General features: G+C 34.1%; 1 protein-coding gene across 1 annotated transcript in view; it reads left to right on the forward strand.

Moving 5' to 3' along the window:
* Positions 1-11599, forward strand: part of Wnt2 (Wnt oncogene analog 2) — a 149767-nt gene extending 138168 nt beyond the window's left edge. The window contains exon 4 of the mRNA XM_081742413.1: positions 582-11599. Within this exon, the coding sequence (XP_081598539.1) occupies positions 582-733 (152 nt within the window). The 3' untranslated portion in view covers positions 734-11599. The remainder of the gene's footprint in view (positions 1-581) is intronic.
* The last annotated feature ends 802 nt before the right edge of the window (positions 11600-12401 follow it).

The raw sequence follows: 12401 nt of genomic DNA on the forward strand, positions 1-12401 counted from the left end.
CGGATTCGTACGGGATGTTAAGTTCTTCGGTAAGCTTTCGAGTAGTTATTCGCCTGTTTGAACGAACAATTTTTGCCACTTTTTGCACGATTTCTTCTGTTTGTGAGGTTAACGTTGTTCGTCTTCTACTGACACATTTCTGCTTTTAAATAGTTCATACCACTTGTAAACGGTCTTCAGAATTACATTATCACCATTCACCAATTTCAACATTTCTTGAGTTTCTTTGACACACGTTTACAACTTGGAACATGACTTAATGTTCATGCGTTGTTCAAAATTCATGATGCGCGGCAGACACGATAAACACAACCTCCTTCTAGCGGCTCTAAACGCTGACTGACAAGTCAGAACGTGTTTCAACTTGTCTCTGCCTGTTTCAAGAGATCAGACTATCGGACATATTACATCAAATGGTTGTGGAGTGAGCAATTTCTGCTAAAAAAAAGAAAAAAAGAAAAAAGAAAAAGAAAATCATTCATCGTATTTTTGACCACATCTTGTACGTTTAATTATAATTAAATTTAATTGTTCTGTTGTTGAAATTCAGTTCTCCAAGATACTTTATTTTCTCATAGCAGGAACCGATGGTTGTGATCTTTTGTGCTGTGGAAGAGGTTATAACACTCACCAATACACTCGCACCTGGCAATGTCGATGCAAGTTCCATTGGTGCTGCTATGTAGAGTGCAACACATGTAGCGAAAGAACAGAAGAATATACATGCAAATAAAAGAATCCGTGTGTGTACAGTTTGTAAATGAGTGTTTGAGTGTGAATATGTGTGTTTATTGATGTGCTAAGTCTGTGCTACATAAAAAAAAGATCAACAATGTCTTTGTCCTTTTTGTAAGTAGATATCTGGACAGTGGAAAAAAACGTACTTAATTACACATATTAAATGTCCTTTACGTAATCTCGTACCAAATTCGTAATAAAAATAACAGTACGATTAATAAGGTAGTATTGTATCTTATTTCTAATGCGTACAATTCTAAGTGTTGTGATATTTTATAAGTGTCTAGTGATTGATATTAATAATATATTGAGAAAGATCTACAAGGATGTATAACTTAATGTATAGCGCATCAAGAACAAAATTTAACAGTAATATCAATCGTGATATTCAATGTTATACTATACATCTAACTTCAAGTATTTATAACTTCATGTACAGTTAATCAAAAATAAGATTTAAGATTAATATCAATCGTGATATTTTGTGTTATACTATATATCTAAATTAAACGACCATCAAGAATTTATTTAATGTATAAATAATCACGAATAAGATTGAACATTAACAAAATCGTGAAATCAGTGTTATACTATACATCTAAATTAAAAGATTTGAAACTTAATGTATAGCCCATCATGAATAAGACTTAGTTAACACTAATGTCAATCCTGATATTCAGTGTTATACATTTAAATCAAAAGATCTTCAAGAATTTATAAATTAATGTACAGATAAGAATGAGATTTACTATTAACGAAAACCGTGATTTAAGTGTTTTATTATACGTCTAAATTGAAAGATTTATAAGGATTTATAAGTTAATATAGAGATAGCCAAGCATAAGATTTAACATATTAAGAGGTCTAATCATTGCGAAATTATAATATAGCTAATTTTACAGTAATTATGTGATATTTTCAAATATATAAAAGATAATTGAAATGTGGAACAAGATCGCCCTAGACAATATCATTTAGAATGAGGTACCGTTATCACGAGTCACCTAAAAGATTTCCATGTGCAGCCATTTAGAAACGCGAAAATAAATGCCGATATTCTAAATGGCTGGAAATCGAAAGCAGATAAGTGAGTCGTGAAAATCCTATCTCATGTAAAATAATATTGTCTAGGGCGCTTTTTTCCCACATTTCGATTATCTTTTATCTATTTGAAGATATCACATAATTACTGTAAAATTAGCAGTATTTTAATTTCGAGATGATGGGGCCTCTTAATGTCAATCGAGGTATTTAGTGTTATACCACACAAATAAATTTAACCATCTTCTAAAATGCATAACTTAAGTACACATAATCAAGAATGCGATTGAATATTATCTAAAATCGTAATGTCAGTGTTATACTATACATCTAAATTAAAAGATATACAAATATTGGAAATTTAATGTATTGATCATCAAGAATAAAATTTAACATTAATGTCAATCCTGATATTCAGTGTTATCCTATACATTTAAATAAAATGATCTTTAAGAATTTATAAATTTAATGTACAGATAATCCAGAATGAGATTTAATATTAACGCAAACTGTGATTTTAGTGTTATATTATACGTCTAAATTAAAAGATTTATAAATTAATATAGACGTTAACCAAGCATAAAATATAACATGAATGTCAATCGAAATATTTAGTGTTGCATTGTACATCTAAATTAGACAATCTTTAAGAATGTATACCTTGATGTACAGATAATCAAAAATGAGATTTAATATTAAGGAAAATGGTGGTTTCAGTGTCATGCTACACATCGAAATTAAAAGATATACAAGAACTTATAACTTAGTGTATAGGTAACTAAGTGTAAGATTTAACATTAATGTCAATCATGATATTCAGTGTTATAGTATACATCTAAATTAAAATACAAATTCAACGTAACGACTGATTATAATATATTTAAATCTAAAAGTTTTAAGTGATTAATAAAGAAAATCCTGTGACATTATAATAATCGTAATCTCAAAAAATATTTAGTTGTATTGTAGAATGGACAATATATATATATAATGTTTGATATGTATGTATAAATTCTGTGACCGCTCCGCTTGCGGCATTCACTCGGCCTCGCTTTAAGTTGACGTTTTTTTTATATCTCATTATTGCTTAAATTACTTAATATAAATAGTAAGTCGATTTGTTGTGTCTTAATTTATTATTTGTGTGAATAATTTGTAAGTATGACGTATTTCGTTTCCGGTACTAATATAAATACTAAACGTTAATTATTATGATTTTTTTAATCTTGAAAAGATGTGGAGGAACATAAATTACATTACATTTCTGAACTGTTTAAATTGTATTAATGATCAAGAAAATTGTAAAATTATGTTCATGGACAACGTTAGTTCAATGTCGGATCAACCAGAGGGAGAAATCCTGAGGATAGAGGAATAATTTCATTTAACATTTCTGTAATAAAATTCCCCCATTAGTACATTACTGGGATGAATAAAGTATTATTATTGTAAAAAGTTTGCAACTTAATTACAATAATACTGTGTAATTAATATGTATTATCATGTACCCTCTCTAACTTATGACAGGATAACTCCACATAGTTTAATCATTACTTATATTCAAGTAACTGATCATTCTATGACGATGCATTTCACTGCTAGGAGTTTTTCTTTACACTCCTGTCTTTCCCTTCCCTTTCTCTCACACACACACTTTGATTGTGATGATTTCACACCCTGAGATCAACCTCTATAATATGATCTTTGAGTATTGTATGATTATCGAACCCAAATTTACGTTACGTAACGTCAGCAAAAAACTTTCGGTCTATGCTCAGCCAATATCTGTGCTCTCTGCCCCTAAAAATAATATCCTCTCGACAGATAATGATGGATAACTGTGGCCCAATCTTTGTTCATTTTTTTTTTTTTTTTTTTTTGTGGAATTTAACGTCTCTCGTGAAGAGACTATATGGACGGTTCAAAGTGAAATTGGAGTAAGTCATAACTTTTCTTGTCTCAATAGCACCATTTTAAAATAGCTATTTCCTCTTTCACTAAAATTTTCACATTCACCTATTGAAATTTTCCATCTTTCAGAATGAATTTCTGACTTTCACATTTCGTGACTACGCCACTATAACTTGCATCCTTCCATATGAGACGTGGACCTACATTCTAATGTGGAATTCGAATCACGTGTATTTCCATCACTTCTTACTCTAATACTATTGTCTAGTAATTCAAGACAATGTTTCAAGAGTGTAATCACAGTGGCACCCGAATTTTGCTTGGTTGATCGGATTGAAGTTTAACGTCTCCTTCAGCACCGAAGCTATATGAGACTTGAATCTACTGCATAACATGGAATCTAAACCATGTGCTCCCGCCGGGAATCGAATTTGTGTTTTAACTTTGAATTCATCCCTCACGTCGACCAGGGACATTATCAGTGCTGTGATCCGGGATTTCGATTCGGCGTATACATGTTGTATATTGCTATTGGGGTTAACATTTCGCAACATTCGTCTACTGAAATCATCCTAGTAAGTCAACCAGCGAGTGAATTAATTAATTATAGTGATAAGTACTTAATTAATGGATTAATTACTTATTATGTACTATTATTCGAAAAAAAATCATTCAAACTTTAGAATCATATTTCAAAAATAAGATTGGAGCAGAATGTTTATGTTTATGTCCATCAACAATTGCAACTTGCTTTTATTTTTTTTTAATTTTTTAGCAATATGTCTTTCTTTTAAAAAAATATTCCATTGATCAGAGCGTTTCTCATATTTTTTGTTGCCTGATCGATGCTTATTTTATTTCTCTGAAACGATATAAAATATAGATTATTATAGTAGCACTGATTTTCTCAATGAATGTTCATAAATTTTGAAGATGATAATTTTATACAAACTAGTAACTTGCTTTTTTTTTTTTCAGTTTATTATACTATAGCTGTTTATGTGCATACAATTTTCTCGTTTAACATTCAAAACATTTTTTTTTTCTCTTTCTTTTCAATTTCTATTAGGTGTATCCTGTTCTTACCTAAAATGTATAGACTCTCTCTTAAATTATTGGACAGAACTACGAGCGTGTGTGGGTTTTGTGTCTAAAATATAGTATTCTTTTATTCCTTTAATGAGCTCAATTGTTATGCGTTCCCCGACTGTTGATAACAATCAGACAGGTGTAAGAGTTTCTCTTTTGACTCTTGGAAGTGATTTATAAATATAATATTCATCCAATGATTCACTGGATTTCAATATATTTGGCGTATTTCTCTATTCCTCTAACTTCTTAGTATCGATGAACATTTTTTTTCGCTCTATAGCAATGTCAAGGTCTTTACTTTTTTTGGTCCTATTTATAAAGCATAATCATAGGAAACTAATATTTAATTTTTACCCGTTTATTCTGATTGTTTCCGTGGGCTTGATGACAGTATTATAAGTTGTATGTAAATAACTGTTTAGGTATAGCTGTGCCATTGCTTGGAGCAGGCGGGAACCCAGAAATGCATTTATGAAGGGGTCCAAAGTTAGGGGAGACAGTTCCTATACTACAAGAATGGATACTATCCGAACTGGTCCTATTCCACAAAGATATCAGTAAACCTTAAGTACTACAATACAACCCCTCAAATCCGAACTAATTGGGGCTGAAGCCTGTTCGGATTTCGGGGGGTTCGGATTACCCGGGAAATAATATTACGTACTTATTTCGTCACTGAATTGGCGGTGAAACAACGACTGAGGTTAGACAGGGTGGTCCAGTGGTCGAAAGGGCAGTGACCCTGACTGGCGGGTGTACACTCATGTCCAAAATGATTGTCGCATATCTATAACTGTCTTCTTGTAAGAATATAATTAGATAATGATTTAGAATAAGCATTAAGTCTTAAAAATGTTAAAACCTTAAAAAAAAGTAAATTTGTGTGATTAAATCTATTTTTTTTTTCATTTTCCAGCTGTAGTCATTTTTTTCTTCTGAGAACGTGTTCGGATTTGCCGGGTTTTCGGATTTACGGGGTTCGGATTTGAGGGGTTGTACTGTATCATCTATATTCTCAGAAAAACAATATAAAATTAGATTGTTTTTATTAGAAAAGAAACAGTACAGATGAAATTTAAGATCAAATCTTCAGGCTACGTCAATAACTTCTCTGCTATTGTGCTGCCAAAATGTCTTGAGCCGTGGCAAAAATGCGAACTAAAGCTCACACCCCGACACACCCACGCGTTGAGCCAATAAGGGTTCAGCAGCTGCTAAGCGAGAGAGCCTTAGCGAAAGAGAGTGGAATTCCTTCAGCCGATAGCAGCGCCTGAAACGGAACACTAGGTGTCAAGTCAATGTGGTATATTTATAAATATACCAGGGTTGTTACAAAAGTTCTAAGCCTATCTATGAACGAAGCAGCAGAGAGTATATGTATGGTGTTACTTTCCAACATAGTCCCCTCACAAGTGAACACAATTGTAACGTTAATTATTTTTCGTTGCGTTACTTTCCCTGGTTACTAATGTATATTTATACGGATTACGAAATTATTCTGGATTGCACAACACAGTTACTCACTTTAGATCATATATATATTCACTTTCAAAATATATCGTATTGTTAGATTACAATAACATAAATCAATCTACACAATATGGCACTTCATTCTTTTTATCTTTCTGCATTGCCATGACAACATCAAAAAGATAAACAAGTCGTCATAGCAACCTAATTAACAAATAATTTAATAAGATATAAACATTTAAATTATATCTTTCTTCTTCTTCTTAAGTGATTGTGCCTTCAAAATAACACCTTTGCCCGTAACTATAAACAATACTCAGAAAGTATATACAAAGATATACAATATCGTACAATTTGTCCATCGATGTTCAAGTACGTTAATGCCGCTGATGCGATCTGTCAAAGGCGTGTAAAATTTCATCTACGGCATTCATGACGTCATTATCAGTGACAAAATCATCATCTTTCAACTTCCCTTTGAGCTTTGGAGCGAGATGTACGTCAGAAGGTGCCAAACCAGGCGAATAGGATGGGTGGGAACGAATCCACAGTCGTAATTGTGAATTGCTGCGATTGCGATAACTGACTTGTGGCTATACCCATTGTCTTGATGGAGAAGCACATCTGCTGTCAATTTCTCACGACGCTTTTTGCCGAATATTATCACGCAGCTGTCGTAGAAGACCTTGATAATACTTCCCAGTCACTGTTTGCCCTTTTCTTTAAAGATAATCCACCATCACTATCCTTTCTGAATCTCAGAAAACTGTAGCCATCACTTTTCTTGCTTAGGGCACTGACTTGCACTTCTTTGGAGGGGGATGAGGGATGTTTCTAATGCTTGGAACTTTGTTCGAACTCTGGTTGGTAACAGTGGACCCAGGTCTCATCTACTGTTATGAATCGAGTACGAAAGGCAATTGCATTTGTCCAGAAGAGATGAAGATTGTGTCTTGATATGTTGCGTCTGGCGAGCTTTTGATCAGTCGAAAGTTTTGGCACCCATTTTGCGAAAACCTAGTGCTTATTCCCAGATCCTGGGTGAAAATTCGGTCAACGCTTGCAGTAGATAAGTCGACTGTCTTAGCAATCTGCCTGATATTTACAGATCATTCATGATAGTTTCATACACTTTGTCAATGTTCTGTGTTGAGCACTAAAGATGACACTTGATCGGGCGTCATCTTCAATAGAATTTCTTTCCTTAAATTTGGCAGCCCATTTCTTCGTTATAGTATATGAAGGAGCATTATCACCTATAGTTGCAATCATATTGGCGTGGATCTTCTGCGGTTTTAGTGCACGGCTATTCAATGCGTTCGCAACGCGTTTCTATGGCCCATGCGTATGCTTGAAATACGCTGACCATGGATTTAAATGTGGATGGCTAATTACAATGCGCTGCAAATGCGAAAGCAATAAAAACATGAAGAATACGTCGGCTCGAGCGCATTTGGTGCACTTCGGAACAATAGACCGCCTGCTGTTTTGGAATCAGTAAAAGATGTCTAAAAGGAAGAGAAAAAGGAAAGATGTGTTGGCAGGCATGGAAATTTTTAGCAAGACCTTCATGTCTTCTCACAAGAAACCAACTAAGGCAGGTCATTCTGATTCTACCCTTTTGGCGCAGAAATGAAAGAGAAAAGTACTGGAAACCCTGACTGGCTCACAGTATGATTTATAACTCTGGTGAAAGTAAAATTACCGAATAGCCACATAGATCGTGTTCGCCGCGGGGGGTAACGCATTGGAAACGCATCCTCGTCTAGCCATAGCCTAAAACCTTTCTTGTGCAGATATTCAATAATAGCTCTTGTCTTTAATTTCTCCATTTGGTCACACTTTGCTCAATCTTCAGTCTTTCTAGACCTGTTATGACATCATAAAGAGGTTCAAAAATACGACCTATAAGTATCACATGTCTAATTCTACTATTTCTTGGTTAGGCTTAGAATTTACGTGACAACCCTCGTACAGTATATACAGTATATACTAGAGATGGCCACAAAGTTCCGGTTCCGGCGGAACCGGTTCGGCGAGGAACTGGTTCTCGGAGATCCGGTTCCGGACCTGGATCCGAAAACACGTTTCCAGAACCGGATCTTAGGAACCGGTTCCAGACCTGGATCCGAAAACCCGGTTCCAGAACCGGATCTTAGAAACCGGTTCCAGACCTGGATCCGAAAACCCGGTTCCAGAACCGGATCTTAGGAACCTGTTCCAGACCTGGATCCGAAAGCCCCCAAAACCCGTAAAGGAGGCACAAAGTACACCTTAAAAAAATGCAAAGGGGACCATGCGCTTGTGCCTTCCCCGCCCAGACCCACTTGTGCCCCCAGAAAAAAAATTTGGTCCACCAGTGGGTGTTTAGCCAAATGAGTTGGCCAGTTTGCCTGTTTAGCCAATGAGTTTGCCAGTTACCCAGTTTATTTAGTCAAATGAGACAAGCTGCCGCCGCCTGGGCGCCTGCCTGTCGCTTCCAGCATTTCATCCAGCATACTGTTCACAGCCTGCCAGCAGCTCGGGTTTAGCGTAGGGATAGTCACAAAGTTTCGGTTCCAGCGGAACCGGTTCCACGAAGAACCGGTTCTTGAAGATCCGGTTTTCAGAACCGGATCCGGTTCCAAACCTGGATCCGAAGAACCGGTTGTAGACCTGGATCCGAAGAACCGGTACCAGACCTGGATCCAAAAAACCAGTTCTGGAACCGGATCCGTTCAGACCCGAAAACCCGTTCCACAAGGAACCGGTTCTGGCCATCCCTAGTATATACAACGCTCGTACAGTGTAGTTTTATTTAGGAAGTGTGCAAGTGCGCATGTTGAATTACGAAGTTTTCTTGGGAAAGGGGCGGACCCGGAGGACCTCACGCGTCTCTGGATTTTGGTATAAGTGTCACGGTTAGAACACAAACAACCATAGACAGAAATCTGTTAGTTAATAGTTTATTTTTTTTTACATGTACTGTATATATAAATAAATACACAATATTTTATGACAAAATATTCTTAATTCATATTGGCAATGAACGATATTCCTTATTTCAGAGCCATAAGAATAGTTTTTGCTCGATTTTCTCGGTGTAAATTAGTAACGCGAGCGCTCTAAGGTTAATCGAATTAGTTAATGAATCGAATTAATTAAAATTAAATAAGAGCAAAGTATTTTATTTACCAGAGAACCAGAATAAATTAATAAACCATAGATCCATTTGTTAACATACCGGAAATATAGGCTTTTTATTTGCAAGATATTTAAACTATGTAATTATTTAAATCTCAAAAATCACGTTACTAATACCAAAAATATATTGAGATTTTAACATCATGTATACTGAGTTTATACATATTCTACAGCAGAGTTAAAATGGATCTGGAAAGGTAGGGGAACGGATAATATCACGCCATATCCCGTGCTATCTTTGCCCATTGCAATTTTTAGGAAGTAGAGGGATGCCATAGATATTTTTGGAAGTATGGGAATGGCGTCCTCCTGCGTTCCCCCTCACTTTTACACTCCTGGTCTACAGATCATTTCAGTATCTTTATAGTTAGATTCATCAAATGCGACACATTGAAACATAATAAATACAAAATTTGTCACCTTGTACGACTTCATACAAGAAAACAGCATATTTTATAACTGCATATTGTAACAGCTGAGTTATTTCCCTGGTAACACTACCGGCACAGCTACTGAAACATTCAGTGGGATATATATATCACGGTTTTCTGTCCATTGTTTATGTAGAGGATTTATTTTTATATTTTCTTTGAGGTGAATTGGAATTTTGATGATGAGATATTACTGACTTCTTCGTTAAGACTTACCAACTGTTCTTGCTATGTCAAAACTAAATTGCATCATATACAAATATCTACAGGGTGGCACATATGTCACGCATGGGTTGAAACAGTGTATAACGTTTGTGTTTGTAAATGCAAGTAATTCTTGTCACAGGAAAGAAGTACATATTTGGAGATTTGAAAACACTATGTGTGAAAAATTATGTCCTTCAAATGTCCACCATTTGCAGCCTCACAAAGGTTGGCTCTTTTCAGTACATTGTCCATAACTTTACGAAGAGTTGCTGGCTGTAACGCAAGGATCTCTGCCTTTATGTTGTTTTTGAGTTGCTCGATGGTTATTGATTGGTTTGTTGACATATACACGTTCATTGAGATATCCCCAAAAGAAAAAATCTAGAGCAGTTAAGTCAGGCGCACATTGAAGTGCCGACGGTATGCTCTCTGGGTGAGTATGATTGATCTTTGATTTTCAAAATACAGTTCAATCAGTTTCGTGCATTGTTCAGGATTCAATCTCTCCATGATGAATCTCCCAGGATTCTTTTACAATCCTGAAAAAGAAAAAAAAACTTCCATTAATAACTTACCAAACAAAATATGAGGCATTAAAACCCATGCGTGACATATGTGCCACCCTGTACTATTATTTATGTACAATTTTATGTTAAATATTTAAATAACATATCGTAAAATTTAATTTTCAAGAAATAAAGTAGTTCTAAATAGATTTTAATCAGTAAAATAAAATAAAAAGCCAGTTTTTTTCAAACACAACGGAAAATGAATTCTTCTTATAAATAAATCAATTGTATAGGAAAATGGCACAAGTGATCATCATGTTAAAGTTTCAAAAGTTTGGTGTATCTTTTCATAATTAATGTTAACAAGCGTTCTAAATATTTGAAGAAATGTGTAGTCCGATAATTTTACTTCCCGTGTACAGAATAATTGACACTTTTACGTGATAACAAGACTTAACTTTATTCTTTACAATTTAAAATTAATGTTTAATTGATATATACATGAATTTGAGTCTGGTTGTGTAATATGTATTTCAGTCTAATGGTTGTTGTGACACTATTTTTTCTTGTGCATTGAATATTTTTTCTGAAGTAGCAAAAAGAAACGTTTTCACCTTATTATATTTTAATTGTAGTATAAAGTGAAAAAGAATTAATTATACTGAGTGTAAAAAGTGTACATTGTTTGTATTTATTACTGTGAAGACACAAATAAATTCGTTTTAAAAAAAATGTCAGAAAAACCAACTTAATGTGTTTATAAACTTTTAAAAAAATAATACACATATAATTATATTAAATATTTATCATACAATCTCTCTTACTTTGCTTTTCTCTATGCATATATAACTTACATACATTTCCTCTAACGAGTAAAGGAAAAAACTGTGTGTGTGTGTGTGTGTCCGTGTAAGTAAATAATGTGTGTTTCTTGTATAGATTCAACTCATGTTTGTAAATTGGTTCTCCTCCGAGGCAAATAAATTCCTTGGTAGAAATCATTTTCATGTTTATATAAACTTTCAACTGCGCCCCACCCCCTTTCGCTTTAAACGTTTTTTTGTGAGAAATATTTTGTAGGTCTTGATTCTTAGAATAAAATCAAGAAAGCAAAGTAAGTTGCCGAAGGAAAAAGTCCATATTTGTTTGTTTACATAAATATCTTATTTCTTTTCTGATATATGTTTTCGCTTAGTTTCCATTTCATGTTAAAAGATATCTTAGTAATTTTTCCTTTCTATGACGTCATTTTTATAAATACCAAGTCTCTCTTCCCCAACAAAAATGAATATATTTTTTTTAAAATTGCATAATTTTATGAAGTTAGAGATCAAGATAGTATTCAGAAAAAACAGCTCAGTGGAAATAGGCCTATTCGTCTTTTTTTGTAAAGTGTGTATATATACACGGTATTTCAAAACAACAATGGTAAGTTTGGAAAGCGATTCTTGACACCAAAATTAGACAAAAAGTATAGACCAATCTGGGTGTAAAAATGCCTCCTTTCAGCGGTATGACTAACCGAAAACAAGTCAGAAAAATATAAAAACAGCAATAACGCGAGAACAAAATTTCGGATCGAAGTCGGGTAAAAGGAAATGTCCATTATTTTTAGTTGTAGATTCAATTAATGCACAAATGGGAGTACTAGAAGGATGGTGCAAAGAAACTAGAGAATTCCTCAAGTATTTTGTCAAAAGTTGAATGGCGAAAATAAACAAGAATCAAATACAATATTTTAGCGAATAAAAATTATAGTACATCGTTCAAGTTAGAAGAACACCATTAAAATTCGAAAAGGAGAGATACATGTGTTTGA

The sequence above is a fragment of the Thermobia domestica genome, chromosome 16 (assembly GCF_964235325.1).
Source record: "Thermobia domestica chromosome 16, izTheDome1.hap1.1, whole genome shotgun sequence".
Lineage (NCBI taxonomy): Eukaryota > Metazoa > Arthropoda > Insecta > Zygentoma > Lepismatidae > Thermobia > Thermobia domestica.